This window comes from Narcine bancroftii, chromosome 1 (assembly GCF_036971445.1).
Source record: "Narcine bancroftii isolate sNarBan1 chromosome 1, sNarBan1.hap1, whole genome shotgun sequence".
Taxonomy (NCBI): domain Eukaryota; kingdom Metazoa; phylum Chordata; class Chondrichthyes; order Torpediniformes; family Narcinidae; genus Narcine; species Narcine bancroftii.
In genome coordinates this window covers 41,895,386-41,917,054 of record NC_091469.1, presented here as the reverse complement: position 1 = coordinate 41,917,054, position 21,669 = coordinate 41,895,386, and the positions used below count along the sequence as shown (strand labels likewise).

The window sequence follows — 21,669 nt, the reverse complement described above, 5'->3', positions numbered from 1 at the left end:
AGAAATCTGTCGAGAGGACTGTTTACTGATCAGTATTCTTCTACCTGACTTGCAATATTCATAGCATTTGTGAGTGGCAATTCATTTAATGTTTTAATCTGCAGGTAATGCATGAAGTACTGCAGCCGATGATTTTCAATCCTTGTGAAAAAATGGGCTGTTCACATTTCTGCTTATTGAGCCCTGGGTTCAAGGGCAGCTGCCACTGTGGGCCAGAAATGTTGCTGGCAAAGGATAATTTAACCTGTGTAAAATCAGTTGATGAGCCCTTTCTCTTGATGATCTCGCCCACTGTCATCACTCAGGTGAGATGTTTTCTTTTCAGTCAAGCAAAGCAAGGATCGAAGAGTGCTGTTTCATCAGGTTGTACAATCAAATGACAATAGACTTTGATTTGTCGGGTTGTACTTGAGCAATCCGAGGGCATTCGTGTTCTCTGGTCCTCAGTGAATGCAGATATACAACTAGATATAACTCCCATATCGACAATCAATATGCATGCAAGACAAGTATTTTATCTATAAAAATATTGTTTCATAAATATGAGAGTCTTGGATGGCTAGTGTGGGCAATTCCTTTGGTTGTTCTGCATTCTCACTGCCCCTGGGAATGTTATTCACAAATTGAACAGAAGCTCTGTAATGTTCATCCTGTCCTTCAAGTTTCTAGATAGTCTTCTCTGTACCTTTTGTGGTGTCAATGGGCCAACTTCTGTGGCATTTGACTGGAAAGTAATCAGTGCACCTCGTCTAGGCGCTGATAGGAAAGATTTTTGACTAACTGTTGATATGATTTTGTGTAGTAAAGATGTTGTATTATTAATAGTACTTTTCAAATTGCACTAGCTGCAATAAGTCCACCTGTTTCAGTAATTATTGAGCCAATTTACTTGCCTTGTATGACCAAAATGAAATGAATGTTGCACAAGTCATAAACTTTCTATTTCATTTTAGTTGCTACTTTAAAGATGTATCATTTTGATGTCACTCACTTCTGCACCATATCGTAATCTTTTAGATCTATCTGAAAGACTTGCAGCATGATGAAGGATTGGAGGCTTTACCAAAATACTCAATCAACCAGCTCATTGACAAGAAAGTGTCTTCTGTTGATTATATCTGGAACAACAACATGGTCTATTTTGCAGATTCTGAGGAAGGACTTGTTGGGCAACTAGTACTGGGGTCTAATGTTTCTTCATGGCAGAAGGTTTTCCAGCTTGACAATGAAATCATCTCTTTAACAGTGGACTGGCTGGGCAGAAATCTCTTCTGGATCACCAGTAAACCTTGTGCAATTGAAGTGGCATCTGTAAATGGTCTTTATCGGCTTTTGTTAATAGAACATCTCAATCGTTCAACTTCTCTTGTGTTGCATCCACCTTCGGGCATCATGTGTTTCTCTGAGTGGGGGTCAGGAGACCAAGGAGATGGACCAAGGATTGAATGTTCTCACATGGATGGACAAAAACGCAAAGTTGTCTGGAAAAAGTGTCGTTTTCCCACTGGTTTGGTCTTGGCAGAATCTGGCACTCAGCTATATTGGATTGATTTGGGTAAGTGCTGGGGAAGGAGAGCTTTTATAAATGCTGATAGTAAACTTGAGGACTATTTGGGCTGCTACTAGTCTATCTGCTTGATGTTTTGGCTAAATTAATCTCTCAGGGTGTGAGGCACTGAGGTAGCAGCAAGCAAGCACAAACTCAGAAAAGACCGTACAACAGGCTTTATTCCATCAAAAGTCTGAACATCAGTTCAACCCTTGGTGATCCCCCGTGTGACTGGCTCAGGAGGGACCGGCTCAGGTTTATATTCAGGTCAGCTGATTGACAGCCGGCCAGGAGGAGTCAGCCCCTTGGGTGGCCTTCCTGCAGGTACAGGGATTGCCCCCTGCAGTAGGCTGGTGGTCATATCACCACAATGTATAAATATTCCAAGCATTTTTTTTTAAACTTTATTTAAGATTTTTATAACATGAATAAAATAGAAAGTTACAGTAAAAAGATTAAACATAAGATAATAAAAATTACAATACTACATCAGCAGACTAAATAAACTAAACCCCCCCCCAAATTAGTACACAACATTAATGACCTAGCTTAAAGTTAGTCCAACCCCCCCTCCCCAAATAAAGAGTGAAAGAGTGAAGAGTTAATAAAATGAACAATAATTATATATAAAATAAAAACCCCTTTACACAAAAAAAGATAAAACGTAAGATACTAACATCAAAAAAAGAAGAAAAAAATTTAAAAAATTATCAATACTAAAATACCAAACTTAAAAACTTATTTAAATCAAACTTAAATGCATATATTTAGCAAACGGAGTCCACTTCAACCTATAAAAAGACATCCTATCCTGAATTGAAAAAGATATCCTTTCCATAGTCAAACAGAACTTCATCTCCAAGTACCACCTATCTAAAGTTAATATATTTCTATCTTTCCAAGTAAGAGCTATACATTTCTTGGCCACAGCTAAAGCTAAATAGATAAAAGAAATCTGATAATCTTGTAGGCCCAAATCAATTAATGATTGCATATTCCCTAATAAAAATATACCAGGATCTAATACAAGACAAATATTATATAAACTATTAAATATAGATTGAATAGCCTTCCAAAACTGTTGCAATCGATCGCAAAACAAAACAGTATGCAAAAAAGTATTAGCCATCTGATCACAATGAAAGCAGCAATCCGACTTACTAAGACCAAACATTTTTAGTTTCTCCGGTGTTAAATATAACTGATGTATAAAATTGTAATTAATCATCGCTAATCTAGCATTAACCAATTTCCTAATACTATTCTGACAAATTTCCATCCAAGCTTCTTCAGCTATTATAAAACCTAAATCTTTTTCCCATTTCAACTTATCCTTATCCCAATCTTTTTTACTATCAATTTCTTGTAAAATACAATACAAATCAGATATATATATCCCTTTTGTGGTATTGAAAGTACATATTCCTCAAAATTAGAATCAGACAATAAAATCATATGTCGACCACATATCTGTTTTACAAAAGATCTTAATTGATAATACACAAATACAGAGTTTCCACTGATACCGAATTTCCTTTGTAATTCATCAAAAGAACAAAAACGTCCCTCAGAAAAACAATCGGATAAATTTTTTATTCCCTTCCTTTCCCACTGTTTCAAAGTAATATTGGAGACTGTAAAAGGAACAAGTTGATTGTTATATAATGGCCATCGTCCAGACCATTTATTTTTGAGCCCCAATTTATTAAGTTTTCTTGTCCATAAGTTTAATAAATGCTTCAATATTGGGACATCATAAGTTTGTAATAAATTTTTATTCCATCGAAACAAAAACTCATGAGAAAATTTTTCTGAAATAACCGCCATTTCTATCATTGCCCAACTAGGCGGATCATCCATATTCATTAATGCGCTAAGAAATTTAAATTGAGCTGCTTCATAATAATGTTGGAAATTTGGTAATCTTAAACCTCCAAATTGAAAATCCCACATCAGCTTTCTCATCGCTACCCTTGGAAATTTTCCCTTCCATAAAAAGTCTCTAATTGCTTTATATAAATCCTTAAAAAAACAAGGAATTGATTAAAACAAATATTGTATTCGTGGAAAAATATTCATTTTTATAGTATTAATCCTCCCTAATAGACCCAAAGGCAAATCCTTCCACTTAATCAAATCTAATTTAATCCTTTTTATTAAAGGAAGGTAATTAATTGAATATAAATCTTGAAATTCCGTATTAACATTAATTCCTAAATATTTAATTTGTGTGGTCCACTTCAAATTTGTAATACTTTTATACATTGAATAATCATTTTTACAAATTGTTAAAATTTCACTTTTTGTCCAATTTACTTTATAACCAGATAATTGACCATAAATTTCTAAACATTCTTGAATTGCTGGTAAAGAAATACCCGGATTCACCAAATATAATAAAACATCATCAGCAAATAAATTAATCTTATATTCCTCATTCAGAACTCTCATACCTTTAACATTTTCATTTTGACGTATTAATTGTGCCAAAGGCTCAATAACTATAGCAAATAAAGCAGGTGACAATGGGCATCCTTGTCTAGTAGACCTTGTTAAATTAAAAGAATCTGAAATTTGCCCATTGACAGCAATTCTGGCCTTCGGACTATTATTTAAAGCCTTTATCAATCCAATAAATGAAGAACCAAAACAAATTTTCTCAAGTACTTTTAACAAAAACTTCCATTCCACTCTATCAAAAGCCTTTTCTGCATCCAGCGAAACCACTATTGGATAATTCATCTGAGATTTAGATTTATTTATCAAAGTTATTAAACGCAAAATATTATCTGACGCATATCTATTTTTTATAAATCGCGTTTGATCACTATATATTATTTTAGGCAAATATTGAGCTAATCGATTAGCCATAGCTTTTGCTACAATTTTATAATCTACATTTAACAGCGATATTGGTCTATAAGAAAAAACCTGTAAAGGATCTTTATCTTTTTTTGGTATAACTGTAATTATTGCATTGGAACAAGACTCGGGTAATCGAAAAGTATCATAAATTTGTTGTAGAACATCCTTATATATAGGAAATATATCAGCATAAAAAGTTTTATAAAACTCTATAGAAAATCCATCTTCACCAGGTGCCTTTCCATTTGGCATATCTCTTAACGCCGTTTCTATTTCCTTTTCTGTAAAGGATTTATCTAACTCCTGTCTATCTTCTTGATTCAATTGTGGCAATTTAATATTTTTCAAAAAAGAATCTATAGCATCCTCAGTTACATCTTTACATTCTGAAGTATATAATTTTTTATAAAAATTACAAAATTCCTCATTAATTTCCTTTTGACTAAAAGTAATACCCGATTTCTTTCTAATTACTGGTATAATTCTAGATAATTGTTCCTTTTTTAACTGCCATGACAAAACTTTATGAGCTTTCTCACCCCATTCATAAAATTTATGTTTAGTTCGATTCATTAAACATTTAAATCGATATGTTTGTAATTCATTATACTTAAATTTTAAATTAGTTAACTGATTCTTTTGCATTTTGGTAGCATTTTTTTGAAATTCTTTTTCAGTAACAGTTATCTTTTTCTCTAAATCTTCAATCTCTCTGATTCTCTCTTTCTTTACTTTAGAAGCATAACTAATAATTTGACCTCATAAAAAAGCTTTCATTGCGTCCCATAAAACAAAATGACTAGAAACAGAATTACTATTATTACTAATAAAAACCTCAATTTGTTGTTTTAAATAACTAATAAATTCCGATTTTTGCAGTAACATAATGTTAAATCTCCATCTTGGAGCTCTCTGAACATCCTGTAAACTCCGATATTCTAATAATAATAATGAATGATCCGAAACCAATCTTGCCTTATAATCCACAGATGTAACCCTATCCTGCAAATGTGTTGAAATTAAAAAATAATCAATTGTAGAAAAAGAATTATGTCGTGACGAATAAAAAGAAAAATCTTTCTCTGTAGGATTAAATCTTCGCCAAATATCAACTAAATTCAAATCTGACATCATATTAGTTACTTGAACTGCCATCTTCGATTACTTAATTACTCTTGGATACTTGTCCAATAAAGGCTCCAATACCACATTCAAATCTCCCCCAATCATCACATTAGAATTTTCCAAACGTTTTTTGAAACTGTTACAAACTGCGCATAACGAGCATAGGCAATGAACTAGACGGTGTCTAATTTTAAAACACTAATTTTATTTCTAACACTTAAACTATAGTCTTAACTTTCAAACTATCCTTAACACTAAATCTATCCCCAACCATGCACAGTTGTCTAGTGTGTGATATACTCAAACCATTACAATCCAGGCCAAAATCTAGAAAGTTATTTCAATCTTTTAAGTTTAGTGTTGAAACGTAGGCCTTAGAAATTTGATGCCCAGAATTAATGTTGAACTGATGAGAAGACAGGAGTTGTGGCTTCAGACTCACGAATTCTTGCATTGCCTATGAAGAAATGTCCATCCATATGAGCTGTGGACATAGCACTCCTGGTCCTTTTGTAGGCAAGACTTCAACTGGGTAGCCTCCACGAAGCTTCCAAGACCATGGTGTAAATGTTAAAACCTTAATTTTTTGATTCTCATTTAATATTGTGCCTGCCTCTTTAAGAGAACTATTGTTTGTAGTGTTACCATAGTGGCTATGATGTAATATGTCATAATATCTGCCCAGACTAAAGCCTTGCTCATCATTCTACAAGATGTGAAGGAAGCGTGAGCATGAGAAATTTTTCTGAATTTTTAACTCTTTAAATACATTGTGTATCTCTTTAAAAGCTTTATCATTTGTATCTTCATATACTTTCTGTATCATTATACAGTAAATACATTGTTATTCATCGTTATGAAAGTCTTAATGCAAAACTATGTAAAATGTTTATCCATTCTATCAATGAACTAAAACTACATAAAGTAGCAGCCACAGAATTTGCTTTCTTGGATAAAAGAGATCTAAATTTGGGATATCATAACTCATGCTTTGGAAAATGACACTCTGAAATTAGGATATAATAGAATAAGGAAAGCGTTGTCTATACCTGGCACCAGTCTCTCCAAGTAACTTCACTGCTACTCATATTTTAAAATGAAGCAGTCTCCCTAAAAGACCCTTCAGGCACAGGTCAAACCACCTAAAAGGCCCAGTCATTCACAGACCATGCTTTGCTCTGAATTCCATAAAAATGGATGGATACAAGAGCTGCTTCAAAAAATTGTTTTCTCTTCAACAGTCACTGTGGATCTCCCTTGCAAAATCACAGTTTCATTGTAAATGTATCAAATTCTGGCACAGACTGTGACAAACCTTCCCTCAGTTTTTCCAATGTATTGAATTATTGCTGTGACTTGAGCTTGTGTGAAATGTTAATTGACCATTCAGTCTATACTATTCCTTACAGCAATAATCCCATTTTATTAAAGCTGGAGCTCATAACTGACATGTGTATTACTCAATCACATTTTCTTAATGCAAGGAGAGCCATTTGTTCTCTCACTTGCACAGACTTAAACTGTGTGCTCATTCTGAAGAAACATGGCCTATGGTAGATGCCTGCAACTTGCGCCAATATACTAGCGAAACATGCCAAAGTGTTTTGTCAAGGTGTCCATTAATGTTTTAAGATCTGCGATTGGGACCTGGGTTTGAATCCCATCCTGTCTGTAAGGAGTTTGTATGTTCTCCCTGTGTCTGTGAGGGTTTTCCCTGGGGCCTCCAGTTTCCTCCCACTGTTCGAAACTTACTGAAGCTGTAGGTCAAGTGGGTGTAAAGTGGGTGGCACAGACTCGTGAGCCTAAATGGCCTGTAACTGTGCTGCATGTCTAAATTTTTTTTTAATTAAAAAAAAATATATATATATGATTTAGCTTCAAGGTTGCCTTGTACTAGAAAATAATCACCATAGTTTGAGCTACTAAGATGTTCTGTTGACCACAATTAAATGAGTTAGTGCCATGATTTGGAAATCCTTGCTGATACTATTCTTGCGTTCTGATAAATAATGTATTGCACCACATTCACTATATTTTGAATATTTAAATTGCATTGCATTTTATTCCCATGACATCAATAGGAACTGGATATTTTTTGAACTGTCATTGATGGTGAAAGAGATTAACTGACATTTATGTCACTGACATCCTTCTTCTTTAAACTAGCTATCCCCCATATTTAATAATAGCTGGAGCCTTGATACCCGACGTGCTTTGAAAATTACTGCTCTTCCTTGGCCAGATTGCTATTGAAGGATTATATATCACTGTAGATTTGTACCTTGAACTCTAATGTTGGGTTTCAATGTGACAACTTGATCCTGACACCCCAACATCACCAGTTCTAACATTCTTTGTTCTTCACAGATCATGGTGTTATTAACAGTGTTAACTTGGATGGTTCAGAATTTCAAGAAATTAAAGCAGGCCTTGGTGTTCATTCTGTGTTTGCACATGGTGAGAATGTGCTGATCTGGACAACAGTGCACAATGGTATTTACCTCGAGCAATAATCTATTTCTCCCACTATCAATAACTTTTCAGTTCTTATTGATTTGTGATTCTGTTTCTGACAGGTTACACAAAACTGTGGTATAGTGTGGCAGGGCAAGAACAGTGGTGGTTTGACACAGAGCAGGAAATTATTGGCCTTAAAGTACACAGCAGACAACAAGGTAACTTTTCACCAACCAGCTATTCTCCATATTTTGGAATGGAATGTTCTCCAGCAGATATTTTCTTTCCCTAGACCTTGAACATGGTCCAGTAAGCAAATGCCACAGAATCTGAAATTCTAAGTTTGTAATCCAATTGGTTGCTTGGTTTGCCTGTTGTTACCAAACAAGGAATCCACTCTGTAAAACATTATCTCAATTCAAAGCAAAAATATTAAATTTTTGAATGTTTTATTATTTTAGTAAACGGAGACTATCCACATGCAATTTTGCACTTGTAAGTCTGAATATTAATACATCCCTGTATTAAAGATTATTATTTTCTAAATTAATGCAGGAAGTAATTTATGTTCCGAGGAAAATGGTGGCTGTAACCATTTGTGCCTTGCTTCCCCTGGAGGTGGAACATGTAGATGTTCGACAGGTTATCACCTTGTCAATGGTGTGTGTGAAATTGGGCAGTGCCCACAACAGACTTGGCCATGCCTTGATGGTTTCAGCTGCATCTTGAATGAACAAGTGTGTGATGGTGAAAAACATTGTGCTGATGGATCAGATGAAATGAAATGTAAGTTTTTTTTCCCCAAATAATTTGATAGCTGGATTCATTTACAATTCTGAGCTCTGCATTTGGCGTAGAATGTCTTTCAACCAGCTCTTACAAAGAGCAATGTAATTTATCCTGTTCCTTTGCCATAAACTTTCCTCTGCAACTGAACCCACTTGCTGATAATGGCAAATAAATCTATCACCTATATACCTTTCAGAAATGAAATCTGCATAATGATGCCTGGCTGTCTGGTTACAGACTCTGCAGACAAATGGTAATAACAAGTGGTCAAACTTTATTTGGAGGTGCAGGAGAGAGTAAGTGATTAGCTGGTGACTACTTAATCCTGTGGGTGGAAGAAAACTCTTCTGCAAAACAGTCACTAATAGTGTAGAGGACACCCTGTACAATGAATGCTGTACATCAATTGTCCAAACTTCAAATTGGTGGAAGTGTGAAAAGTTGGGTGTAATTTTATTGCTACAAAAAATCAAGGAAGTAATGATGCCCTAGGAATGTTGCAAGTGGGAAAATGTTAGCATTTTTTAGATAGGCCAAATGTGGTCATTGTTGTGGAAAGGAGCACAACCCAATTATAATAATTCTGGGAGTTCCTGAGTAGTTTATTCACCTTTCTAGATCTGGCAAGTGATCTAATTCAAATTGTTGTCACAGGTGATCTGTGGAAGAGACCTATACAGACAAGTGATGTGTTTCCTACTATTTCAACTCCAGAAACTCTCTTCTCTCAAAAAATGGCCACTTCGAAATGGTTTACAGTCAATCCCACAACCTTCAAAGAAAGTTGGTTCCCTCCTACAAATGGCATTCCAGTTACATCTAGTTCTGAAATCTCTCTACATTCTGGTACAATTGCACAAAATCCTGACACTAACCAAACTGATGGAGACTTCAATGCAACTGGTGCAGGAAGGTCCAGTTCATGCACAACAAAACTGTGCAATATGCATGGAAAGTGCTATGTTGTGGAGGACTCAATGATGTGTAAATGCCAAGAGGGCTACACTGGAAGATTTTGTGAGAATCAAGTGATGACAGAGATAAGTATTCCCCTCATTCTGGGGATACTTGTTTTTGTTGTACTGCTTGTTGCTATTGGAGCATTAATCTTTAAGAGAAGAGCTGGAAAAAGGTTTGTATTTGATAACTCTAGAAATATTGGAAACTGGAACATTAGAATTTGAAGGGCACGGCATTTTAATGGGACAGGTGGACAATAGAACTTTTGAGATTGATTAAAAATTGATGGAAGTACAATGATCCTCAGCCAACAATGTTGAACATAATTCTCATTCAACTTGAATATATAAACAATCTATTTGTCAGCCATTTAAACTTTTCAAAAGCAGATAGTAGTTGGCCCAAAGTCCAGGCTGGAACGCATGCCAAGATTTAATTTTAACTAAGGTCACTTCCTGAATCTAATTTGTTTTAAATTAGCAGAAATTTTAATTGTGGTCCATTTGCAATGAAATAGTTGGCTAATGTAATCTAAAACTTGAGTAAAATTTTCCAGAGCCGTGAATACTCTGCTCATGTTCTACTTGTACTGTGTTCCCCACTAACTCCATCTGTACCTCCTGCTGCTCCACACTCCCAGAATATTAAGGCCCCCATCCCACCTCAGACACACTCTCACCTTTTCATCACAGACAGACAAAGCAGGAGCTTGAAAATGTCCACCTCTAGATCCGTGCTTCTCAACCTTTTTCTTTCCACTTGCATACCACTTTAAGTATTTCCTATGCCATAGATGCTCTGTGGTTAATAAAGGTTAATAAAGAATCTGAGGTGCCTGCAAGCTCACACCAAGACACAAGAGAAACTTGTCCGTGAACTACTCTTTGCAGACGATGCCGCTTTAGTTGCCCATTCAGAGCCAGCTCTTCAGCGCTTGACGTCCTGCTTTGCGGAAACTGCCAAAATGTTTGGCCTGGAAGTCAGCCTGAAGAAAACTGAGGTCCTCCATCAGCCAGCTCCCCACCATGACTACCAGCTCCCCCACATCTCCATCGGGCACACAAAAGTCAAAACGGTCAACCAGTTTACCTATCTCGGCTGCACCATTTCATCAGATGCAAGAATCGACAATGAGATAGACAACAGACTCGCCAAGGCAAATAGCGCCTTTGGAAGACTACACAAAAGAGTCTGGAAAAACAACCAACTGAAAAACCTCACAAAGATAAGCGTATACAGAGCCGTTGTCATACCCACACTCCTGTTCGGCTCCGAATCATGGGTCCTCTACCGGCATCACCTACGGCTCCTAGGATGCTTCCACCAGCGTTGTCTCCGCTCCATCCTCAACATCCATTGAAGCGCTTTCATCCCTAACGTCGAAGTACTCGAGATGGCAGAGGTCGACAGCATCGAGTCTACGCTGCTGAAGATCCAGCTGCGCTGGGTGGGTCACGTCTCCAGAATGGAGGACCATCGCCTTCCCAAGATCGTGTTATATGGCGAGCTCTCCACTGGCCACCGTGACAGAGGTGCACCAAAGAAAAGGTACAAGGACTGCCTAAAGAAATCTCTTGGTGCCTGCCACATTGACCACCGCCAGTGGGCTGATATCGCCTCAAACCGTGCATCTTGGCGCCTCACAGTTTGGCGGGCAGTAACCTCCTTTGAAGAAGACCGCAGAGCCCACCTCACTGACAAAAGGCAAAGGAGGAAAAACCCAACACCCAACCCCAACCAACCAATTTTCCCCTGCAGTCCCGCATCGGACTTGTCAGCCACAAACGAGCCTGCAGCTGACGTGGACTTTTACCCCCTCCATAAATCTTCGTCCGTGAAGCCAAGCCAAAGAAGAAGAAGAATAAAGGATTGCTTAAGGTGGTATGTGGGTGGAAAGAAAAAGATAGAGAACCAGTGTTTTAATCATACCTAATTTGACTCGTAATGTGCACTGTTTTGTAACTCCAAAGGAAATGGACCAATCACAATTTTTCTCAAGCAAAATATTTTGGTAATATTTGGGTCTAGAGCAGTGATTCTCAGCCTTCTGTTACAAACCCAGAGGAGCCCAAAACCCAGCAGCAATAGATATTCACCAAGACAAATAGTTACTTAAACAAAAGTTGCTTTTAATTATCTTTAAACATGAAACCAGGATCAAACTTATTACCATTAACTTAACCCCCTTCTAATTCTAAGTGCACGTGTATGTAAGTTCAGAAAAGTTCCTCGATTCACAGTCCAATCTCACTTCCCATTACTCCAACTTTACTAGTTGCAGACAGTTCTTGTACTGTGCACAGAATTTAACATTTATGAAGTTCACCAGGGTTTGTTGCTTGAAAAGTAAGTGGTTACCGTGCAGGAAGGTTCTTGTCGGTTTTCAGAGAGAGATTTGTTGTTCGCTGGACACCTACAACTGATTCCTTGTAAGCAGCCACTTCAGTGTCTTGCCAAATAAACTTGCCCCATCAGGGTTCTCCAGATGATAACCTCTTTCTTTTAGGTCATCAGAGTTCCTTTTTGTTTCTTTTATTTCAAGTGAAACATTAAGCAGCCAGTCCTCTCCTCTTGCATGAACCACAAGGGCTTGAACAAGGCTGAAATAAGCAGTCACAACCCATCTTCCAAATGAGGTTTTCCACAAGCTTGCCAGCTTGGTGCTGCTGCCTCTCTGTAGAACTGAATTCTCTGCCTTCAAAACCACATGACCCTGTCAGAACAGCAAGTTCCACTCCAGACTGTCTGCAACTCCGCGCTTTTTCATCTTTAGCCTTTTTGTAAACAATAATCCATTAGTGAAGTATCTTGGGTACTTTGCAAAGCTTTTGCAAAGGCTCTTGGAGCTGGAATGTCTAGCATGAGCAGAGCTCCAGTATTTTAAATAAGATCTGTTTTGAAGTGTTTGTATGTGACCTACACTAAAAAAACCTGCCCAAATTTATCTCTCAAAATCATATCTATATACAATATAAAACACTATTCTGTCACACTTCTCACTCTAGATTAAAGAACAGTTTCTTTCCTGTTGATCAGTTTTGAATTGACTCAAGAGCAGAAGATGCCCCGACACTGTTTAATCTAGCCTAAATTTTTCCTATTAACACTATAGTCTACCCTTGGTTTGCTCTTCCTTTTTTACTTGAGTATGGGTTGACTTGCTTGGAGAGTAAAAATAAAACTGTCTTAGTGCATGTGAAAATAACCAATTTGCTTCCAAGTCATGTCAAAATTCATTCTAATACAGGAAAGCTCATGCCAACTTGCAAATGACTGCAACAGGACATAGGAGCCAGATCATGATGGATGAAGCTTTTGTGGAGGTACCAGAGGTAATGTAAACATGGAAATTTCTCATTTCCCTTTATTTCTGTCAATCAAGACTTACTACAAAATAATATTGGAAATTAAAAAACATAATATTTCAATGCAGTTTAAAATCTGATCGATTTAACTTTTGTTTCAGAATCTGATTGGATTCAGATTTATTCACCAATGTCAAAGCTTTAATTAGTGTTCTCTGCACCTAATGGGATGGTTGATGAGCTGAAAAGCAATTAATTAGTCATAAAATTGAATGGTACACAGGCCCCTTGCTAGCCTTGCACATATTTAGAACTACATCTTTTTATGCCATGCCAATTTGTCTGTCTGAATATCTGTGACTGCATGATTCTACCACCTCTGGCAACAAATTCCAGATATCAACCAGTCAACAAGTTGGGGGTGGGGGGGTGGTGTGTGGGGCAGAGAGAAGAAATGTACAGTACCTCTTGGAATCCTTAAAATGGCCCCTCTCTCCTTGAAGCTATGCCCACTTTTTGGTGCCTCTGCAAAACTAAGAAGGGAGGGGTTTCGGGGGGGGGGGGGGGAAAGAATGCCTGGTGCCATTTTTAGAATACCCTTGACCTTTTCCAGAGCAATCAAGCCCAGCTGAGCCAATGTTTTCCAATCCATGTGACATCTTGGTAAATCTCTTGTGTGGTCTGTAGCACAATTTCAATGTTCCAATCATGTGGCCAGCAAAATGCACGTACTCGTGATGGGGCCAATCAAACATTTTATAAAGTTGAAAAATAACATTTCAAGTTCAGTATTTGATATCCTGACTAATGAAGGCAAGAGTACAGGTAGTCCCCAACTTGAGACCTATGCGACTTGTGTCGACCTGCAGATATGACAGAAATATTTTTTAAAATCTATGAAGAAAACAGATAATATTGCATTTGACAAACTGTATCAGGGATACAGGGCACGTAAGAGCCAAAATGTGCACACTTCCCTTTTTCATCTGTGTCCCAGGGTCTGAAGGCTTGGCATGGCTATCTTGATTCCTATTCGCATGTGCGAGTTTTCAGTTGGCATATTAAACAGGAGTCGGTGGCACAAATTCAATATTGTTAGGGTGCTTAACTTGGATGCATGTCCCAACTGAACACCAAAACGTGAACCCACCATCCATGCACCAATCGAAGACTTGCGCGTACAGACAGGAATCATGATAGCTGCACCTAGTCTACGGATCCTGGGCCGCTGACTACAAGGCAAATATGGACCAGAATGTGGAAAGATTTGCCAAGTTTGACTGACAAATTCAGGAAGTTTTAAGTTGTTATCGCCAAATCTACGATGAAAGAAAGATTTGATTTATAAAGTTTGCTTTAAGTCTTTGGTACTTCATGCATGTGGGCAAAATTCTGACTGGCATCCATTTTGAGATACGACTGATCCTTTGGTCCCAATTACAATCGTAAGTTGGGGAGTACCTGTATAATGCATTTGTCCTATTGGCTTCTTTTGTTGTTTCAAGGAACTTTAAACATTGACACCAAGATCTTTGATCCTCGATATTCCTCGTGGAAAGATTGTGTTTGGGGCTGAGCTTTAAAACAACTTGAGTGAATTGGTTCATGTCTCCATAAATTCTACCAGATTCTCTATTTTCATTCCTGATTAGTATTGAATTGTGATGCTATAGTCAGTTGTACAGCTCAGAAGCTTGCCATTAAGCCTCACATATCTATGCTGACCAAATTTCTACCCAAGTTGGTCTCATTTGGTCCATATTCATTTCCTATCCAAACACTGGTCTACATGCCTTTTAAATCCACAAAGGTGCGGACCTCTATGGCTTCCTCTGGCAGTTCATTCCATGACTTCCATGTGGGGGGAAAAAAGTTTACCTCTTTGCTTTCTTTTACATCTTTCCTTTTTCACATTAAACCTAGTGCTCTAACGTTTTGGGTCTTACACTGGGTAGGGAGTGGAGGCTACCTGTTTATGTTCCTCATGATTTCCAGTGGTCTTCAGCCTTTTTCTTTCCACTCACATACCACTAAGTATTCCTTATGCCCTAGGTACACTGTGATTAGTAAGGGATTGCTTGTATGTGGGTGGAAAGGAAAAGGTTGAAAACCACTGTTTTAATCATACCTAATTGACTCATTATGTGCATGGTTTCATAACTCCAGAGAAAATGGGCCAATGACAATTTTTCTCAAGAAAATATTTCAATAACAATTGGGTCTAGAGCACTGATTCTCAACCTTCCGTTCCCACTCACACTTAAGTAATCCCTTAATGATCACAGAGCACGGATGGCATAGGGATTACTTAGTGGAATGTGAGTGGAAAGAAGGTTGTTTTATACCTTCTATAAAGTCTCCCTTCACTTTTCTACAGGGAGAAACATTTTAGATTTACTTCGTAATTCAATAACACCTTTTGAATTGTTTTTTTTAATCTTTGAGCTTGATAACATTCTTGCATATGACAACCAGAACTTTGTACAAGTTTAAAAATGTATTTGGAGCCAAAAAAACTGGAGGTACTCAACAGGTTTCAGGAGTGCCTGTGGAGGGAAATGGATAGTTGACACTTTGGGTTAAGGTGCTGCATCAGGACCATTTAGAGGCGAAACAGCTAATGCAATATAAACGGGTAAGGGAGGAGCTGGTGGCTGATGGGTGAACACATTGGGACATAGGCAAATGAGGTGGTGTGACATCAAGAGATGGCAGCTGGTGGATAAGGAGATGCTGGGTGTTGATGCTGGGTGTTGAGTGGAAGTGGACAATCTGGAAGATGAGTGGAATCACAGGAGGATGCAGATGCTGGAATCTAATAAGGAAGGGAATGGTGGAATTGGAAAAGGAAGAGATGGGAAGTGGAATGAAGCAAAAGGGGAGGTTAGGGAAACCTTGGGTGGATCAAGAGGAAGCACAGTGCAGGTTACCTAAAATCAGAAATTCAATTGGGTTGTTGACTGGCTGCACTGAAGAGCTGCTTGATCAGTATTATTAATTTGGAGTTACAACATGGTAACAAGTCTTTCCAGCCCATAAACCTTTTCTGACCAAGTACATGAATGTAAACAATTAACCCTTCAAAGTCTTTGGAATGTGGGATGAAACCAGATCACCAGGAGGAAACCCATGTAGACAAATACATAAGGAGGAAGCCTGGCAACTATCGGCCTGTAAGTTTGACGTCTGTGGTAGGTAAATTAATGGAGAAAATTCTTAGAGATAGTACTTATAAACATCTGGATAGACAGGGTCTGATCAGGAGCACTCAACATGGATTTGTGGGAGGAAGGTCATGTTTGACCAATCTGATTGAATTTTTTGAAGAGGTGACTAGGAATGTGGATGAGGGTAGCGCAGTGGATGTTGTCTATATGGACTTCAGTAAGGCCTTCGATAAGGTACCACATGGAAGGTTAGTTAGGAAGGTGCAGTCTTTAGGTATAAATTTTAAGATAGTCAAATGGATTGAACATTGGCTGAAAGGGAGAGGCCAGAGAGTGGTAGTGCATAATTGTCTGTCAGGTTGGAGGCCGGTGACCAGTGGTGTGCCTCAAGGATCTGTATTGGGCCCATTGTTGTTCGTTTTATACATTAATGATCTAGATGATGGGGTGGTGAATTGGATTAGTAAATATGCAGACGATACTAAGATAGGTGGAATAATGGATAATGAAGAAGGTTTTCAAGGATTGCAGAGGGATTTGGGCTGCTTAGAAAAGTGGGCTGAAAAATGGCAGATGGAATTTAATGCTGATAAGTGTGAGGTGCTTCATTTTGGTAAGAAGAATCAGAATAGGACATACGTGGTAAATGGGAGAGCATTGAGGAATACAGAAGAGCAGAAAGATTTAGGAGTAACGGTACATTGTTCCCTGAAGGTAGAAACTCACGTGAATAGGGTGGTGAAGAAGGCTTTTAGTATGCTGGCCTTTATCAATCATTGCATGGAATATAGGAGTTGGGAGGTGATGTTGAGATTGTATAAGACGTTGGTGCGGCCTAATTTGGAGTTCTGTGTGCCGTTCTGGTCGCCTAATTATAGGAAGGATATAAACAGAGTGGAGAGAGTGCAGAGAAGGTTTACCAGAATGTTGCCTGGGTTTAAGCATCTGGAGTATGGGGAGAGATTGGACAGATTGGGTCTTTATTCTTTGGAGCGTAGAAGGTTGAGAGGGGATTTGATAGAAGTATTTAAGATTATGAAAGGGATAGACAGAATGGATGTGGATAGTCTATTTCCGTTAAGAGGAGGAAAGATTAAAACAAGAGGACTGAGTTAAGAATTAAGGGGCAGAGGTTTAGAGGTAACATGAGGGGGAACTTCTTTACTTAGAGAGTGGTAGCCGTGTGGAATGATCTTCCGGGAGAAATAGTGGCGGCGGAGTCAATTGTATTATTTAAGAAAAGGTTGGACAGGTATATGGATGAGAAGAAGATGGAGGGTTATGGGCATTGTGCAGGGAGGTGGGACTAGAAAGGGGTGTTTGGTTCGGTGCGGACTGGAAGGGCCTAATGGCCTGTTTCCGTGCTGTAATTGTTATGTTATATATTATGTTAACATACAAACTCCTTAAAGATAGCAGAGAGTTTCCATAGCTTCATTGGATTCGGTACCTGCAAGTTCATTTCATTATGACTTTAGAATTGGGCAAACCAAAAGACAAAATCAAATTCCTATTAGACTGGCTACAATCTTGCAGACTTTTAGCTCTACTCTTAAACTAATCCCATTGAGGATAGTTTTCCAAATCCTATTGTAAATTTTTGTCACTAAATGTTCAAAAAAGTAATGAAAGAAATGTTTGCATCAAATATCCTTGCTTTGCTCCAGTTATGCACTCAAATGATATGATTTTCTCAATTGTACCAATATTTTGCACATTTAATAATTTGTTAGGTGATTCTTTGGAAAAGGCATGTGAGCACCAGTACAAGTTTAAATAGCAGTGATCTTGCTTTGGTTGAACTTGCATTCATTACTACCCATTGCAACATTTAATTTTTGATGAATTTATCAAAGTCAGGAGGGGGAACTACAATGTTTAGTTAAAAAGTAAAAACAATGCTGGAGAAACTCAACAGGTCATACAAGGTACTTTATGCGGTAAAGATACATAACTGATGTTTAGGCTTGAGTCCTTCATCAAGGTTTATTACTGTTCAGTATGTTGTGAAATATGCAATAGAAGTCCAAATGCACAGCTGCTTGCATGCACTTGGCTGTCTGTTATGCATCTATCATATTTTAATCCAAATAGTCGTGGTTGGAAACTGCACAAATAGATTGTTTTAATCTGGTAGCCAAATTTTAAGGATATAAAATGAATGGGAAATGCCATTCTTGGATGTAGGTATTACTAATAAGGCCAGTGTTTGTTCCAGTCCCTACCTGGTATGTCACCTTGAACATAATAGTCCAGAAACAGATGCTTTGTCCACCTGTTCTAAAATTAAATATAAATGGGATGGTGATCGGGTTGGAAAACTGAACATCTGTGTACTTTTGGTCCATAATGTTTGTGTGAAACAAGTAACCATCTGTGCTAATCCATTTAATGAGCCTTTCTCTATAGCCTTGGCAGTTGAAGTGTTTGACCAGATGCTGTAATGCAGTATCTGCCTAAACCAATTGATCCAATCACGTTTGCAACGATTTGATCAAAAATGTTGTTCTGATCCCCTCGTATTCATCTGTTTGTCTTGAACTTTTAGGGAAAATATTCCTATCCATCCAGTTCAGTATCCTGCTTCACCTTGTCGACATATGCTGTCATCTTGGGATCTATGGATTTCAAGGTCCCTGTCCTTATCCCCAAGTCCCTAGATATCTTTTTATACCCTGTATTTTACCTTATCAAACTTCCTAGAATGCATCACCTCAAGCTTGTTGGGATTAAATTCCATGGCCCAATTAGAAAAGGTGGCACCATTACTGAAAAATGTGGTTAAGGAGGCATTCTTAATACAGGGCACAGAATAAAAGAGCAGGGAGATTACACTTCAACTTTATAAACCTCAGCTGGTGTACTCTGTTTTTTTTACCCACACTGTAGGAAAAATATAATGGCAGAGGATGAAGACATTTACTTAATTCACTGGGCAGTTCATCTGAGGAGAAACTGGAGATGCTAACTTGTTTCTCTGAAAAGGAGATCAAATGTAGACATAACTGTGTATAGCTGGTGTGGGCTGCAGGAAACTTTTCCCTTGCAAGATGTTGATAAAATCTATAGAACATAAATTTAAAATCAGGGCAAATGATCTGAGGGGACCTTTCTCAGGCAGAGCGGGAAGCACCTGGAACATTATTGCCTAAGCTGTGGAAGGAATGTAATGGGCACACTGTGTAGCTTAACCATTCTCAACAGGGGCCTTGCGTCCCTGCACCCCCCCCCCCACCCCCCACACAAACATGCAAGGGAGCCACAGCACAAAAAAGCAGGGTTGTCTTTTCACCTCGTGTAACAAATTTTTTATGAAGTACTGAAATCAAAACTTGACTGCTTTATAAGGAAGGGGCCCATAAACATCGAGCACAGTCCTAAGGAGGTCCTAGCCAAAAGAAGATTGATAATGGCTGAACTAACCTACAAGGAATACAATGGGCCAGTGCTGGAAGATAAGATTGATACTATTGGCTGCATGTCAGTGTGCATGTGTTCGGCCTATTTTCCATGCTGTATGATTCTGACCAAATTAATGTTCTTTAACCTTGGGCTATCATGTCAATTTTTGTCTGCCAGCCTGCTCAGACCCCTCATCTGAAGGTATGTGTGGAAGTTGACAACTGCAGATGGAGATCTGAAAAATGCAAATGTGGAAATGCTTGGGATAGGCAACATTGAAAGAACACCATTTCAGGTTAAGTTCTGACAAACAAGGAAAACAACATTCATTTAGATGGGGGAGAATGGATGGAACAAAAGATCATCTCTGGGGAAAGACTTTGAAGTTTCTGATGGGTCAGGAGCCAGACTCTGATAGAAAAACTAGACCAAAATGATGGGCAGAAATTGCCAGGTATAATACAAGATTATTTGTGTAAAATTTGTAGCTTTGGTCCTGCAGGCTGCAAGGTGTCTACAAAGAAGATTTGCTCAAGCTTGTTGCTCCCCATTGTAATAGTTTTGAAGGCCACTGCCCTGAGGTCAGATGGGATGGTGGATTTGTTTGGCAGACAGCTGGAAGCTGAATCCTGTGGACTGAGCATGGTGCTCTGCAAAGTTACCAATTAGTCTGCATATTGCTGGAACAATACCACTATTTGGAATAGATGAAATCAGGGTGGGTTTGTGGGTCTGATGAGTTTTCTTGAAGTAATTAAAAATTGTGTAGCTTGTTACACTATTTCAGCTACTTGACATCAATCACAAGATATCTGGTAAAGATGGATGTCCTTTTCAAATGTCAAACCATGTCCAATTGGCATCGAGCTAAAATGAAGCAACTTGACAGATATAGCTTGGGATCACATTTCATCCCTGGTCAAGATGAGGTCAAAATAGAAAAAGCTTGTGCGCTGGACAATGTTGAGATTCAGATCAAAATCATTAAGATTGATGTCCCCAGGGGCAGACGAGATGTACCCCTGGTAGCAGTGGGAAGGGAGGAAAGAGATAGCTCAAGTATTGGCACTATTTTCATCCTGCTTGGCCACAGAGGTGGTGCTGGAGGTTTTTAAAATGACAAATGTTGTCCCCTTGTTTTTTTTTTAACGTAATAGGGAGAATCCTGGGAATTATAGACTGGTGAGTCTTGTGTCAGTGGTGTGCAAGTTATTAGAGAGATTTCTTAAGGACAGGATTTATGAGCATTTGGAGAAGTGCAGCCTTCTCAGGGATAGTCAGCATGGCTTTGTGAGGGGCACATCATGCCTCACGAGCCTATGGGATGTTGGGTCTCATTAATAGAGGGATTATCCTCAAGTGTTGAGAGGTCATGTTGCAACTCTACAGATCTGAGACCACACCAAGTATATTGTTCATTTCTGTTTATCTCACTGTCAGAAGAATGTGGAAGCTGTGGAGATGGTGCAGAGGAGATTTACCAAGATGTGGCCTGGAGTGCAAAGTAAATCTTATGAGGCAGGGTTAGCAGAGCTTAGATTTTTCTCTGGAGTGAAGAAGGATGAGAGGTGACTTAATAGAAGTCTACAAGATTCTGAGAGGCATAGATAAGTTAGACAGCCAGGACCTTTTTCCCAGGGCAGGAATATCATAGGCCAGGCCCTTAGGCCCACAATGTTGTGCTGACCTTTGGACTTCCCTCTCATATAACCCTCCACATTAAATTCATCCATATGCTTGTCAAATAGTCTCATTAGTTTCACCAATGTACCTGCCTCCACCACTGACTGAAGCAGTGCATTCCAGGTACCAACCACTCTCTGGGTTTAAAAAATACCTTCCTCTAATATCTCCTTTGAAATTCCCACCCATTACCTTAAAACCATGCCCTCTTGTATTGAGCAGTGGTGCCCTGGGAAGGAGACGTAGGCTATCCACTCTATCTATTCCTCTTAATAGCTTTTATTCCTCTATCATGTCTCCTTGCTTCCTCCTTCTCTCCAAAGAGTAAAGCCCTAACTCCCTTAATCTCTGCTCATAATGCATACTC

General features: G+C 38.4%; 1 protein-coding gene across 1 annotated transcript in view; it reads left to right on the top strand.

Moving 5' to 3' along the window:
• LOC138758394 (very low-density lipoprotein receptor-like) overlaps positions 1-21,669 on the top strand; it is a 58,739-nt gene that overhangs the window by 35,241 nt on the left and 1,829 nt on the right. The window contains exons 16-21 of the mRNA XM_069927646.1: positions 105-305; positions 1,018-1,555; positions 7,907-8,032; positions 8,116-8,274; positions 8,552-8,782; positions 12,993-13,077. Coding sequence (XP_069783747.1) covers positions 105-305; positions 1,018-1,555; positions 7,907-8,032; positions 8,116-8,274; positions 8,552-8,782; positions 12,993-12,994 — 1,257 coding nt within the window. The 3' untranslated portion in view covers positions 12,995-13,077. The remainder of the gene's footprint in view (positions 1-104; positions 306-1,017; positions 1,556-7,906; positions 8,033-8,115; positions 8,275-8,551; positions 8,783-12,992; positions 13,078-21,669) is intronic.